Source organism: Hypanus sabinus, chromosome 28 (genome assembly GCF_030144855.1).
Source record: "Hypanus sabinus isolate sHypSab1 chromosome 28, sHypSab1.hap1, whole genome shotgun sequence".
Classification (NCBI taxonomy): Eukaryota; Metazoa; Chordata; class Chondrichthyes; order Myliobatiformes; family Dasyatidae; genus Hypanus; species Hypanus sabinus.
Window position 1 is genome coordinate 36,660,400 of NC_082733.1, and position 14,601 is coordinate 36,675,000.

Below are 14,601 nucleotides of genomic sequence, written 5' to 3' on the forward strand. Positions count from 1 at the left end.
CCCATGCCAGGCCGCAGTGCAGCCAGTGAATATTCTCTGCATTACACATCTGTGGAAGTTTGTGAAAGTTATAGATGTCATGCCGAATCTTCACAAACTCCTAAGAAAGTAGAGGTGTTGCCATGCTTTCTTCATAATTGCACTTGCGAGCGATTGCTGTAGGTACTTAATTATCGTTGAGGGCTGAACGGCTCATTTCGGTGCCATTCTGTGGTGTATTTGTAAGCTGCTCTGGCCCAAGATGATGGTAGCCATTTGCTTCAATGTCAAGAGTCTACAAATGCAAACTCAACAGCACCCAGAAATGTTCATGAATGTTGACATAAACTAAATATAACAAATATTGATATTAGCCCTGTGCTTTTCCTTTGCTATGATATGATTAGAACCAGCATTCCTCTCATCCCTTTAATCTAGAACTAGAGCGCAAAAGCTAAATGGTAGTGATGTGGTTCCAGAGTAAAATCAATATGATAGAGATCAGGCAAATGTATTTTTTTTATTTAGACACACAAGCCCTTTCAGCCCAACGAGCCCGTAATATCCGGTTATACCCATGTGAACAATTAACCTATTACCTCAAATTTCTGGGCTGAGAGGAAACCAGAGCACCTGGAGGAACCCCGCCCCATCAAGGGGAGAACAGACAATACTGTGTAAAAGTATTAGACACATGCTTAAGACTTTTACACAGTACTGTGGTAATTTTACCACAGGGGTCAGTGTGGACATGGTGGAGGATTACAAATACCTGGGGATACGAATGGACAATAAACTGGACTGGTCAAAGAACACTGAAGCTGTCTACAAGAAGGGTCAGAGCCGTCTCTACTTCCTGAGGAGACTGAGGCCTTTTAACATCTGCCGGATGATGTTGAGGATGTTCTACGAGGCTGTGGTGGCCAGTGCTATCAAGTTTGCTGTTGTGTTCTGGGGCAGCAGGCTGAGGGTAGCAGACACCAACAGAATCAACAAACTCATTCGTAAGGCCAGTGATGCTGTGGGGGTGGAACTGGACTCTCTGACGGTGGTGAAAAGAGGATGCTGTCCAAGTTGCATGCCATCTTGGGCAATGACTCCCATCCACTCCATAATGTACTGGTTAGGCACAGGAGTATGTTCAGCCAGAGACTCATTCCACCGAGATGTAACACTGAGCATCATGGGAAGTCATTCCTACCTGTGGCCATCAAACTTTATAACTCCTCCCTCGGAGTGTCAGACACCCTGAGCCAATAGGCTGGTCCTGGACTTATTTTTTCCACTTGGCATGATTAACTTATTATTATTTAATTATTTAGGGGTTTATATTGCTATATTTCTTCACTATTCTTGGTGGTACGGCTGTAACAAAACCCAATTTCCCTCGGGATCAATGAAGTATGTCTGTCTGTTATGTGTTGCACTCTACTACTGTAATTTAATGTATTGCACTGTACTGCTGCAAAAAAAGAAAAGAAATTTCATGATATATGTGAATAATGACAAACCTGATTCTGATATGGATCTCTATTGTGGACTGAGAGTGGGTAGGGGGCAGGGAGAGGGCAATTATGGCTCAGAAAAACGGGTAGGGAGCAGGAAACAGCAGAGAGACATTCTGTAATGATCAATAACCCAATTATCTGGAATCGTTTGACTTTGCAGGGCACTCCTCTGTCACCTGTTCCACAGCCCTCCCACAGTCCTCCACCCTCGCCATCCCCAACATCCTTTGCTCCCGCTAGATTTATAACCTTGCTCTCCGCTCTATGTTGACAAATATAGTACCGTGCAAAAAGACTTAGGCACTCTAGCAACATATATGTGCCTAAGAATTCTGCGCAGTACTGTACCAGCTCCTTACTGACTGGCAGGAGTTGAACCAGGTCGTTGGTGCTGTAGTGCTGTTATACTGATTGCTATGCCACCATGCTTTTCAAAACTTTCAAAACAGAGATGCGGAGAAATTTCATTAGCTACAGGGTGGTGAATTTGTTGCACGTGCAGTTGTGGAAGCCAGGTCATTGGGTGTATTTAAAGCAGAGACTGATAGGTTCGTGATTAGACATGGCATCAAAGGTTATGGGGAGAAGACCAGGAACTGAGGTTGAGGTGGAGATAGAAAAACAGATCAGTCATGATTGAAGGGTGGAGCAGACTCAATAAGCCAGGTGGTCTAATTCTATTCCAATGTCTTATTGAATTGAATTGACTTTATTTCTTACATCCTTCACATACATGAGGGTAAAAATCTATACATTATGTCTTTAAATAAATGTGCAATGTGTAATCATAGTAATTTATAATAATTTAGAGTAAATAGAACAGTCAGTGTAACATAGAAATACATTAAAATCAGTGTGAGTTAATCAGTCTGACGGCCTGGTGGAAGAAGCTGTCGGCCTGTTGGTCCTGGCTTTTATGCTGCGGTACCGTTTCCCGGATGGAATGGGTTGTAGTTGGGGTGACTTAGGTCCCAATGATCCTTTGGGCCTTTTCTCACACCTGTCGTTGTAAATGTCCTGAATCATGGGAATCATGTCCTGAATTATGGTCTGTGCATGTCTTTAAATTTAAAGTATTGCTTCAAATTTCAAACTGCATCAGGCAAAAGGGCTTGGCACAAGTAGATGGAAAGCTAGTGTTCAGAAGGCCATTCTATGCATCGGATTACTATTCTGGTGCTGATCTTCAGAGGTAAAAGGTAGATTTGTTGTGTTTTGATGCAACTCTGAAGCTGTTTTCTAAATAGAAACGTCAAATTGTTTAATCTGACCTGCAAAACCCGTTGTTTCAGTTTGTTAGTCCTGAACTGGGATTGGGTGTAGAGGTATTTCCCATTCACCATTCACTGGGGCTTGGTTTGAAGATAATCGCTGTCAGGACTTGTGCAGAAATACTTGCTCAGGTGAGTCACACAGGAGCCCGTAAAACCGCATTGCTATGTGAATCATCAGATGCTGGAGAGGAAAAAGTAAGGACCATTGCACTGGGGAAGGGTTGTTCTCCCTGCTGTAGAAATGCCCTGACTCACCAAAAGGTCGAAATGCACTCAGCGTCTAGTTTAGTAGGCACGGGAATGGACCCAATTAACTAACCACAGGAATGGAATCCGGTAAAATCTTCTGCTGCTGTAGCCCATCTGCTTTGAGGTTCAATGTGTTGGGCATTCAGAGATGATTTCTACACACCACTGTTGTAGCACGTGGTTATTTGGGCTACTGTCACCTTCGTGTCAGCTTGAACTAGCCTGGCCTCTCTCATTAACAAGATATTTTTGCTCACTGGATATTGATTGCTTTTAGTACTATTCTCTGCAAACTCCAGAGATCCCTGTGCGTGAAAATTTCAGGCGATCAGTTCTGAGGTGCTCAACCACCGTCTGATTCCGAGGCTAAAATCACTTAGATCACATTTCTTCCTTGTTCTGATGTTTGATCAGCACAACAACTGAACCTCTTCACCATGTCTGCGTGCTTTTAATGCATCGCGTTGTTGCTGTATGATTTGCTGCTTAGACATTTACATTAACAAGCAGGTGAACAGCTGTGACTATTAAGTGGCCGCTGAGTGTGTGGGGATCCATTTTCCTGCTGCTCTTCTCTTTTGTGATATTTTAAACATTTGTGAACTTGTTAGCTTCCATACCACAAAGAAAGCACTGGAGTAGCACAGCTGTTCAGGCAGCATCCGTGCAGGAAGTGCACATTCGACCTTTGGAATCAAGACCCTTCGCCGCACCATCGTCATTTCCTTCCACAGATGCTGTCTGACCTGTTGAGTTCTTCCACCATTTTGTGTATCACCTCAAGTTCCAGCACCTGTAGTCTCTTGTCTCTTCACCTTCTAAGACATTTGCTTTCTGCATGTGGGAACTTAATGCAGCATTGTATTTGTGTATGTTGGTATTTGAGAACTGCTGTTTTGCCCAACAGGGCAGAATGCTTGTGAGGGAGTAAGTTCTCAATGTACCCTGTACACAAGCCGCAATTCTAATGAGATGGTGTTTCAGAAATGTTGCTGGAGGGATTCTGCTTTTATGTTAGTGTTTAAAGATTTAGCAGGTTTACACTGAGTTGGGCTGGGTTGAGATCAACACCCCATTCTGTCACAGTGGGAATGTCCAGAGTTGTTATTCAGTGTGCTCCTGAATCGGTATATAACACCTTGTACTACCTTGAAATTCATTTTCTTGCGGGCATTTAAAGGACAATAAGGAAATACAATAGAATAATTTAAAAAAACTTTTCATTATAACGGCTGACAAATATTAAATGTGCAAATAAAAGTAAATAAATAATACTGAGAATGTGAGTTGTAGAGTCCTTGAAAGTGAGTCTGTAATTTGTGAAATCAGTTCAGGGTCAAGATGAGTGAAGCTGTCCACACTGGTTCAGGAGCTTGATGGCTGTAGGGTAATAACTGCTCCTGAATATGGGTGGTGTGGATTCTAAGTCTCCTGTAACCCCTTCCCAATGGTAGTAGCAAGAAGAGATTATGGCCTGAATAGTGAGGATCCTTGATGATGGACGCTGTTTTCTTATGGTAGCATTCCTTGTGGTACTGTAGTACCTATCCTGTGTTCTTTGTGGAAATCTTGCTTTTCAACAATGGTTAGTCATGTCTTCCAACAAAGCAGATCTCCTTTGTTTTGCAAGTTAATGAGGCATCAGCTAAATGTGAGTTTGCCGCTTGTCTTGGATTAAGGAATCAGTGAAACTGATACTGGTTTTCTCTGTGCTTACTTCCTTTCAGCTTCGATCCCCAGGGAGACGTTGTTGCATTTCACAGCGAGACTGGGTCTGTCCAGGCTGGCCTCGTTCCTCCTGCAGCAGCCGGGTGGACAAGAAGCTCTCAGCATCACCAACCTCGACGGGGCCACGCCCATCAATCTTGCCGCGCAGCGGGGCTTCCATGGTCTCGAGGAGCTTTTCGCGCAGTAAGTACCTGTTAGCGACGGACACAGAGCCGTGCTTGCTTTCCAGCCCAGACAGCAAACAATCAGAAAGCCTGTTATAAATTGATGTCACCAGCTCCACTTTTTGTAGAAAACCTGCTTAGTGAGTTGAGTAAAGGAACATTATTATTCTACTATCGTCATTGTGTCTAATAACACTTTTACCCATTCAATTGTAGGCAATGCATTAATTATAGTATTACATTTGTGTCATTGAAAAGGTGCATATGCTGTTCTTGAAGATTGTTATTAACAGCAGTGGGCAAGGTTGGTATCAAGCTACAGGTTCAGGTTATAATCAGAAAGGTAATGAGATATTTCAGAATGGTAAGGTAGACTTAGATGATGCGAGCTCTGAAATATCGGGTTACAGGCATGCAGGGAGTGTTGCCTATGGAGATTCCAGTGTACCACTGGCTACAGGCGGAGAGCAGTGAGCCAGCCCTGCCGGGAACCTGGAGTCACAAGTGCAGCACAAGAGCTTGCCTCAACAGTAAACACCCTTCTAGGTGGTATTTCAAGGGGGTGAATCGGGCCAGGACACGAAGCTAATTGTAAGAATTTTTATTAAACCTGAAAATATACACGTGTTATTATAGGATCAGATTAGTCATACATATAGAGAAGAATTTTACAACATCTTCAGGAGTCCCAAATAATCTAGACCAGGGCTTCTCAACCTGGGTTCCATGGATCCCTGGGTTAATGTCGGGGTCCATAGCAGAAAAAAGTCTGGGAACCTCTGATCTAGAGTCATAGAGTATGGGAGCAAAGTGCCCTTCAGCCAAACTTGTTCATACCAACCAAGATGCTCTTCTGAACTAGTCCCATTTGCCCATGTTTGGCCCATATCCCTCTTGGGGTTGCAGTGTAGCATGGTGGTTAGCGCAACGCTTTACAGTACCAGTGACCCAGGTTCAATTCCCGCCGCTGTCTGTAAGACATTTGTACATTCTCCTAATGATCACGTGGGTTTCCTCCCATAGACCAAAGATGTTCCGATTGCTAGGTTGATTGGTCTTTATAAATGATCCTACAATTAGGTCAGGGTTAAAATCACGGGTTGCTCACTGACGCGGCTCAAAAGGCTGGAAGGGCCTATTCCATGCTTTAGCTCAATAAATAAATCTTGCCTAATAGTTACTTGCGTGTTAATTGCTTCTAGCAAATAGATGAGGGGTAGAATCTGTGGCAGGATTGTTGCAAAATGGGTGGGGGGGGTTTGGTATGGGTGGAGAATAAAATGACATCTGTGTGTAGTCAACATGGACTCAATGGCCAGGTACTTCTTATACAATGATTTCTAAAATTTACTGTTTGAAAAAAAAATCCTATACAGTAAGCAGGTGAGTTAGTAGAACAAACTTAACAGCTTATCGGAGCTATGAGGGCAAGATGTGAAATCGGCATTGGAGTTGAGAGAGATAAAAAGCAAAGAAGCTTGAAGAGGAAGGCTTTGGATCCTCAGCTGCTTGAGCCACGTGCCCCTATTTATAAATCGTGGTTCCCTTTCTGTAAATTTGCAGAACAAAGTTGTCCTGTCACGGTCTGATCCAGATGACTCTAACACACCTGCACATTCCCCTTGACCCGGAATCGGAATCAAGGTTATGATCACTGATATAAGTTGTGAAATTTGTTGTTTTGCGGCAGCAGTACGGTGCAATTTATATTTTTAAAAAACTTTAACTTACACTAAGAATATATAAAAAGTAAATAGTGCAAAAAAGAAGGGATAATGAAGAGTTTGGGTCATGGACAGTTCAGAATCTGAAGGCAGAGGGGAAGGAGCTGTTCCTAAATCCATCGATGCTATATCCTCAACTGTTAAGGACCAAAATTCTGGAATTCCCTTGTTCAGCCTCTTTGTCTCTTTTTCAACCTTTTAACCTACCTCTTTGACTGAACCTCTGGCCACAAGTACAAGAAAAATCTACTTTCTGGCTTTGAAGACTCTTTCTGTTCTGCTTGATTGCATTGCTGTTAGCACTTAGAATCCCAGTCATAGAGCTCTACAGCACAGAAACAGGCCCTTCAGCCCATCTGGTCTGTGGTGACAAGGTTTCTGCTTAGGCCCATCGACTTGCACCCCAGACCATAGCCCTTCACATCCCTTCCATCCACGCAATTATCCAAACTTCTCTTAAATGTTACAATTGAATCTGCATCTACCAGCTCGTTACACACTTGCACCACCCTCTGAGCCCAGTGGATACCCCTGAAATATTCAGCTTTCACCCAAAACCAATTACCTCTAGTTCTCGTCTCACCCAAACTGAGGGGAAAAGCCAGCATGCATTCACTTCATTTGGGAAGTTTATAACAACGGTGATGCTATTGAAATATTGTTAACAGAAGCAAACTGTTAGGTGTCGCTCAGGAAGTAGTTGGCTACAGGTACAAATAATGGTCATTGCCATGTGGATGTACAGTGCTATGCAAAGAACTAGGCACATATGTGTGTGTGTATATATATATATATATATATATACACACACAGCTAGAATGCCTAAAACCTTTACATAGTACCATATTTGTTAACGAGATGTGGAGAGCAAGTTTGTAAATCCACAGGAACAAAGAACGTTGGGCATAGCAAGGGCGGATGACCTTTTGTGGAAAAAAGAGGGTAGGTTTAATCAGAATACGGGTGAACAGCAAAGGCTTACAGACATAAAATCAAAGTGAAAGGGACACTTAGGGAAAATTGTTAACACTGAATTATCTTGTCAGCTTCACTACTGAGGTTAGTGGCTGAGGTTGTAACAGCATTCAGGTAACTAAAATGAAGAGGAAATTCAGGAATTGGAACAGACTGTGTCAATGAAAAGTGTGGGTAAAACTTCAGGCCTGGTTGACTTTTCAGTTCTTGTTCCTGGCTTTCTGCAGTATTTCAAGAGAATAGAGAGGTAGTTCACAGGACTCCCATGACAATCATCAAACTGTCAACCTTCTGATCTTTGCAATGCTGGTTCTGCGCTGCAGTGCTGGAATCTCCCAACCTTTGTTCACAATCAAAATCAGGCTTAACATCACTGGCATATGTCATGAAGTTTGTTGTTTTGCAGAAGCAGTCCATTGCAATACATTAAAAAACTAAAAATTACAATAAGAAATGCATATATCTGCACTTTGTATTTAATTTATATACAGCTGCAAGAAAAAGTCTGTAAACCCTTTTCAATTATCTGGTTTTCTGCATTCATTATTTATGAAATGTGGTCTGATCTTCATTTAAGTCACAATCTGTCTAAACCAGTGACACATAAACAATTGTACTTTACATGTCTTTGTTAAACACATTGTTTTTAATCATTCACAGTCCAGGCCAGAAAGAGTACATGAACCTTTGTTTTTAATAAATTTAGCAGCAATGACCTCCACCAAATATTTCCTGTAGCTGCTGCTCAGACTTTAATAACAGCAAAGAGGAATTATTGACCATTCCTCCATACAAAACTGTTTCAGTTCATCATGGAATATCTTGCATGAACAACCCTCTTCAGGTCATGCCACAGCATTTCAATTAGTTTAAGGTCTAGACTCTGATTTGGCCATTCCAGAGCACAAATTTTCTACTTTTTAAACAATTCTGTTGTTGATTTACTCTTGTGTTTTGTATCTTTGTCTTCTTGCATCATCCAACTTCTATTAAGCGTCAGGTGATGGACCATTACCCTGACATTCTACTGTAAAATGCCGTGATACAATTTTGAATTCATTGTTCCCTCAGTGATTGCAAGCTGTCCAGGCCTTGAGGCAGCAAAGCAGCCCCAAACCATGATGCTCCTTCCACCATGCTTCACAGTTAGGATAAGATTTTGGTTTTAGTGTGCGGTGCCTTCTTTCCTTCAAACATAGTGGTGTGCAATTCTGCTAAAAAGTTCAGCTTTTGTCTCATTTGTCTACAGACCATTGTGGAATATCCAGGTGCTCTTTCTCAAACTTGAATTGTGCAGTAATGTTTTTGTTCAGAGACCAGTGGTTTCCTCCATGGTGTCCTTTCATGAACACCATTCTTGTTAGGTGTTTTTCTTATAGTGGGCTCATGAATAGAGACTTTAGCAAGTTCTAGAAATCTCTGCAGGTCTTTTGCTGTTACACTTGGGTTCTTTTTCACCTTCAGCATTGTACTCTGCTCTTGGTGTGATCTTTGCAGGATGCCCACTCTTAAGGTGAACAGTAACAGTACTGAATTTCCTCCATTTGTAGACAATTTGTCTTACTGTGCACTGATGAACAGTTTGGTCATTAAGAAATGCTTTCGTAGCCTTTTCCAATTTCATGCATCTCTGCAATTCTTCTTCTGAGGTCCTCTGAAAGTTGTTTCCAATGAGGCATATAAGAAGATCTTTCTTGAGAAAAGCAGGCTCCGTCATCAACCTGACATTGTGTGTCTTTTTATAGGGCAGGGCACCTCTACAACCCACACTTCCAAGCCCATCTCAATGATTGGAACATATAACTCCAAATAGCTTTTGTAAAAGGCCTTATCTCAGAGGTTCAGATACTTTTTTTAAACCTATACTGACTGTTTAAATGGTGTACTCAGTACTGATGAGAAGAAGTACAATTGTTTGTGTTATTATTTTGGGCAGATTATGTTTATCTATTATTATGACTTAGATGAAGATCAGACCACATTTTATGAGTAATTAATTCAGAAAAGCAGGTAATGGCAAAAAGATTCACATACTTTTCCTTGCAAATGTATGTGTACATGTGTGTAGATAGGCACCCAAGATTTTTTTATATAAATTTTGTTTTAGGTGTTTATTTTTTGTCATCTGCATTAGTATGTCAGCAAAAAAGAACAAATTTTAGATTTCCAAACATGTATTTTCCAAACAATTAAATGTTACAAATAAGTTTTTGTTAAAGAAAGTAGCATTAAGCAATAGACCACTTTTCAAATAAAAACCTGATTACTATGCAGATTTATAGCTTTATGATTAGACAAAGATAATAAACAGAATGCTAATGATCAATGACATAATGAGTTGAATGAACTAAAACAGAACCGGTGTAGAAGGAATCAGACTGGGTGAAGAACAACCAAACTGAAAGATGAGAGTTGCAAGATGTTTTGTTCAAGCTCTTCTGAAGGAGGACCAAGAAATGGGCAACGTGGAAGACCAGATATACAGTGGCTAGCCAAGGAAACTGAGTGCGGCAGAAAGATACATCATACTGACATCTATGTTAAATTGGAAGAGGTCTAGCACTGCTGTCAGCTCTGAACTCACAGAAACCACTAGAACCCATGTACATCTGGAGAAGTTTTGTCTGAAGTGGTCTTCATGGAAGAGTTGCTGCCAAAACGCCATTCCTCTGAAGTGGAAACAAATCAAGAGACTCACCTAAACAAGGACAGGGGTGCTGAACAATGGCAGCAAGTGCTCTGAACTGATGAGTCAAAGTCTGACATTCTTGGCTCAGACTGGAGGCAGTTTGCCCATGGAGGAGCTGGAGAGTGCTACATGGACGAGTGTCTGCAGCCAACAGTGAAGCATAGTGGAGATTCCTTGCAAGTCTGGGGCTGTATTTCTCCAGTTGGAGCTGGTGATCTGGTCAGAATTAATGGAATCCTCAATGCTGAGAAGTACAAGCAAACTCTTAGCTACAGTACTATCAGCGAGGCATCTGATCCGTCCCAACTTCATTCTGCAGCAGGACAATGACCCCAAACACATGGCCAACGTCATACAGAACTATTGTCAATGAAAGGAAGAACAAGGAGCTCTGCAACAGATGGTATGGTCTCCACAGAGCCCTGACCTCAACATCATTGAGGCTGTCTGGGATTACCTGGAGAAACAGAAGCAAGTGGGACAGCCAAAATCTACAGAAGAGCTGTGACAAATTCTCCAAGATGCTTGGAACAACCTACCAGCTGATTTTCTTACAAAACTGCACGACAGTGTACTGAAAGATAATTTAATCAGTTTTAAAGGCAAGAGATGGCCACACCAAATATTGATTTGAAGTGGGGAGGGGGTTCTGTTTACTGCTATTTATAGGAACTTTTTTTAAAAAAACTTTTCATTACTTTTGAAAGCATATTCACTTTACAGATTTTTACTTCACATGTGCTGAAGACTTTTGCACAGTACTTATATATAAATTAAATACTTACAGCAAAAAGAGAGCCAAAAATAGTGAGGTATACATGGGTTGGTTCATTATACATTAAGAAATCTGATGGTGGGGGAGAAGAAGCTGTTCCTAAAACATGAGTCCATGTCTTTAGGATCTTGCTCCTCCTCTGTCATGGTAGCAATAAGAAAAGTGCATGTCTTGGTTGTTGGGGCTCCTTAATGATGGATGCCAAATAGCCTCTGTGCAGGCAGAGCAACTCGTGCTGGCCTGAATTGCTGATGGTTATTGGCTCATAAAGATCTTGGGAAGGAACCAGTGCTTTGGCTTTATCAAAGATCACTGTGTACCAGTTGGGACAGGAGAGAAAATGTAAAACTTCTTTTAGAACTATAATAAATATTTTATTTCTTCACATAACCACTGAATTTCTTAATATATTTCTTCCCAAGTATATATAGAAGCACTAAAACTAGAACCATCTGGAACTCTGTCCTTCATCACTCCATACATAATGAGTCACTACCGTTTTGATGTCTCTCTCTCTGTCAGTTCCTCATGTATGATAATGTCTCCCCCACACTGTAGTAAGCTGTCTTACGCTGTCAGTAGTAAGAAAGGGAACTGCAACGTCAGCAATCATATTGAGAGCACGAGCTATAAGAGCAAGGCTTTAATACTTTAAAAGACATTGGTCAGAAAGCATTTGAAGAATTATGCCCCAAAATCTAAAATAAGTATCTGCTGGTATTGGAAAAATTCCAGAGGAGGTTCAGAACAATGATCCCAGAAATAAAAAGGTTAATATGTGAGGAATGTTTGATGGCTCTGGGCCTGTACTTCTCGAGTTTAGAAGCATGAGGGGGCTATCTTATTGGAACCTACCAAATATGGACATAGAGAAGATGTTTCTAATAGTGATGAGTCTAGGACCAGAGGGCACAGTTTCAAAACAGAAGAATGTCCCTTCATAACATAGAGGAGCAGGAATTTCTTTAGCCAGAGGATGGTGAATCTATGCAATTCATTGCCGCCGCTGGCTCTGGAGGCTGAGTCACACAAAAAGTGGAGGTGATAGGTTTTTGGTTAGTAAGGGCATCAAATGTTTACAGTGTGAAGGCAGGAGAATGTGGTGAAGAAAATGAAGCAGCCATGATTGAATGGTGAATAGACTGGATGGGCATCAGACCCCTTTGTGCGTACCGTAGCTCATCCCTAAACCACTTCAAATCTCCATCGGATCTCAGTTTGTAAAGTAACTTCCAAATTTCCCTCACCCGACTGATTAGCAAGGAAAGTGATGCTCAAAGAAGTCTACAGATCATGGGTCAGACATTTCTGGCCTCCCACCTTTTCGCTACTCAGAATGAAACATTTTTTATTTGTGTAGCTTGATTTTGATTGACAGCAGCGTTGTTCTATCTCTGGTGCATTTGTCACTGAGTAATTTGGAAAATGGAACCATGTTTCATTTTGGTGCTAAGGTGGTATGATTTTAGTGCCCTCTGGTCTGGACTCTTCCACTGTTGGAAACATCCTCACGACATCCATATTTCGTAGGTTTCAATGAAAGTCCGCTCTCATTCCTCTGAATTCTTGAGGGCTTTACATGCTAAGTTGCCTAAGTGTCAGATTCACCACCCTCTAGATAAAGAAATTCCTTTTCATCTCTGTTCCAAAGGTTCATCCTTCTATTCTGAGCATGTTCACTCTGAGTTAGGGTGCCCACAATGTCTTGCTCACTGCTGGTGCTGTGGGAGGGGGTAGAGGCAGGTGGAAGAGGAGGAGTGTCGGGGCAGAGGATGGCGTGGGTGTAGACACACGTAGCCCTGAGGCACAAGGCAAGGTCATGTGATTCCAAACAATTGGTTTATTGATTATTACAGAATGTCTCTCTGGTGCTTCCCACTCCCTCCCCTCTCCCTTCCCCTTTTCCCAACCATGATTCCCCTCTCCCTGCCCTCTTCCCACTCTCAGTCCACAACAGAGACCCATATCAGAATCAAATTCATCATCACTCACATTTGTCATGAATTTTTTTTTGCATTGCGGTGCAGTGCAATACATAAAATTACTACAGTACTGTGCAAAAGTCTTAGGCTCGCTCTCTCGCTCTTTCTACACACACACACACACACACACACACACACACACACACACACACACACACACACACACACACACACACACACACACACACACACACACACACACACACACACACACACACACACACACACACACACACACACCTTCTGCACAGTACTATATTTGGTAGCTTTTAATGCCGTTCCCCCATCATTCTACCTTTAACTACCCCTACCATTAACTGAGGGGTTCATGGACTACATGTTGGGAACTCCTGTTCTGGACTCTAGGAGTACTTGCACGCTGAATTTCTTTAGTATGTTGTTGAATTATTCTGGGCTCTTATGGAGCCATTTCTGCAGACAGACTAAAACATGGCTAGCTGCAATGTAATACAACTCCCCCTCTGCACCAACAAGGGTCTTTAACCTTGCTGTCTCCAACGTCCCACAATCGCCATTTGCCCTGCCCTACCAATAATAACCTGGGAGTCACCACCAACTGGAAGTACAAGAGAATCAACCGCACAAGTGAAGATATAAGGCCACACAGGTGGAAACACGAGACTGTGAATGATGAAACCTGGATCAACACTTCCTCTACTGGAGCCACTCAGTGAGTTGAGCAACGTCTGTGGGCGGAAAGGAATTATTGACATTTCAGGTTGAGATCTCGCTCCAGGATAGATTTTCCTCAACCTGCTGATCTCCTCCAGCAGATAGGGTGTTGTAGCCATATGCACGTGCTACATGCAGGCACAGCTGGGAGTATGCTGACATATGATTGGGTTCAGTTCTGTCTGCCTCATTGTAGGAAGGACGTGAAGGATTTAGACAGGGTGCGGAGGAAATTTACCAGGACTCTGCCTGGGTTAGAGAGCGTGTCTAATGAGTGAAGATTGAGCAAGCTGTGACGTTTCTGCTTGGACGGAAGGAGCATGGGAGGTGGGGAGCCAGCGCAGTTTTCCTGGCTAATGGTGAAGAGATCATTTTAAAGTATTGAATTGTGCCAGAGATGGGTGCCAAGCTGATGACAGAGGCAGATACATTGGGAGCATTTAAGAGACTTGGAGAGACACACGTAAGAAAGGAAAATGGAGAAATATGTGGGAGTGAAGCACTAGGTAGATTTTGGAATAGGTTATAAGATTGGCACAACATTGTGGGCCAAAGGATCTGCACTATGCTGTACTGTTCTGTGTTCTATGATGGGGACTCAACAGCTGAGAGACCAGAACGTTTCTGCCATCTACAAGGCACAACTCAGAAGGAGAATGGTATTTGTACTCCGAAGCAGCACAGGATAAGGTCTCCACTTCATTTACCACCCTCAGTGTTCACGGACTCCATCTCTAGCACACGTGGTTGTCCTGTGCACCACCACCTACAGAATGCACTGTAGTTTTTGAACAAGACTCCACCAACAACGCCTCCAAAACCCATGACTTCACCCACCAAGGAGGAGGGCAGCACCACCTC

At 42.3% G+C, this 14,601-nt stretch overlaps 1 protein-coding gene across 9 annotated transcripts in view; it reads left to right on the forward strand.

The window, feature by feature from the left end:
• The window catches only part of LOC132382584 (A-kinase anchor protein 13-like), a 548,542-nt gene that overhangs the window by 229,492 nt on the left and 304,449 nt on the right, over positions 1–14,601 (forward strand). For all 9 annotated transcript variants that reach the window (XM_059952931.1, XM_059952933.1, XM_059952936.1 and 6 more), the window contains exon 6: positions 4,738–4,921. In XM_059952931.1, coding sequence (XP_059808914.1) covers positions 4,738–4,921 — 184 coding nt within the window. The remainder of the gene's footprint in view (positions 1–4,737; positions 4,922–14,601) is intronic.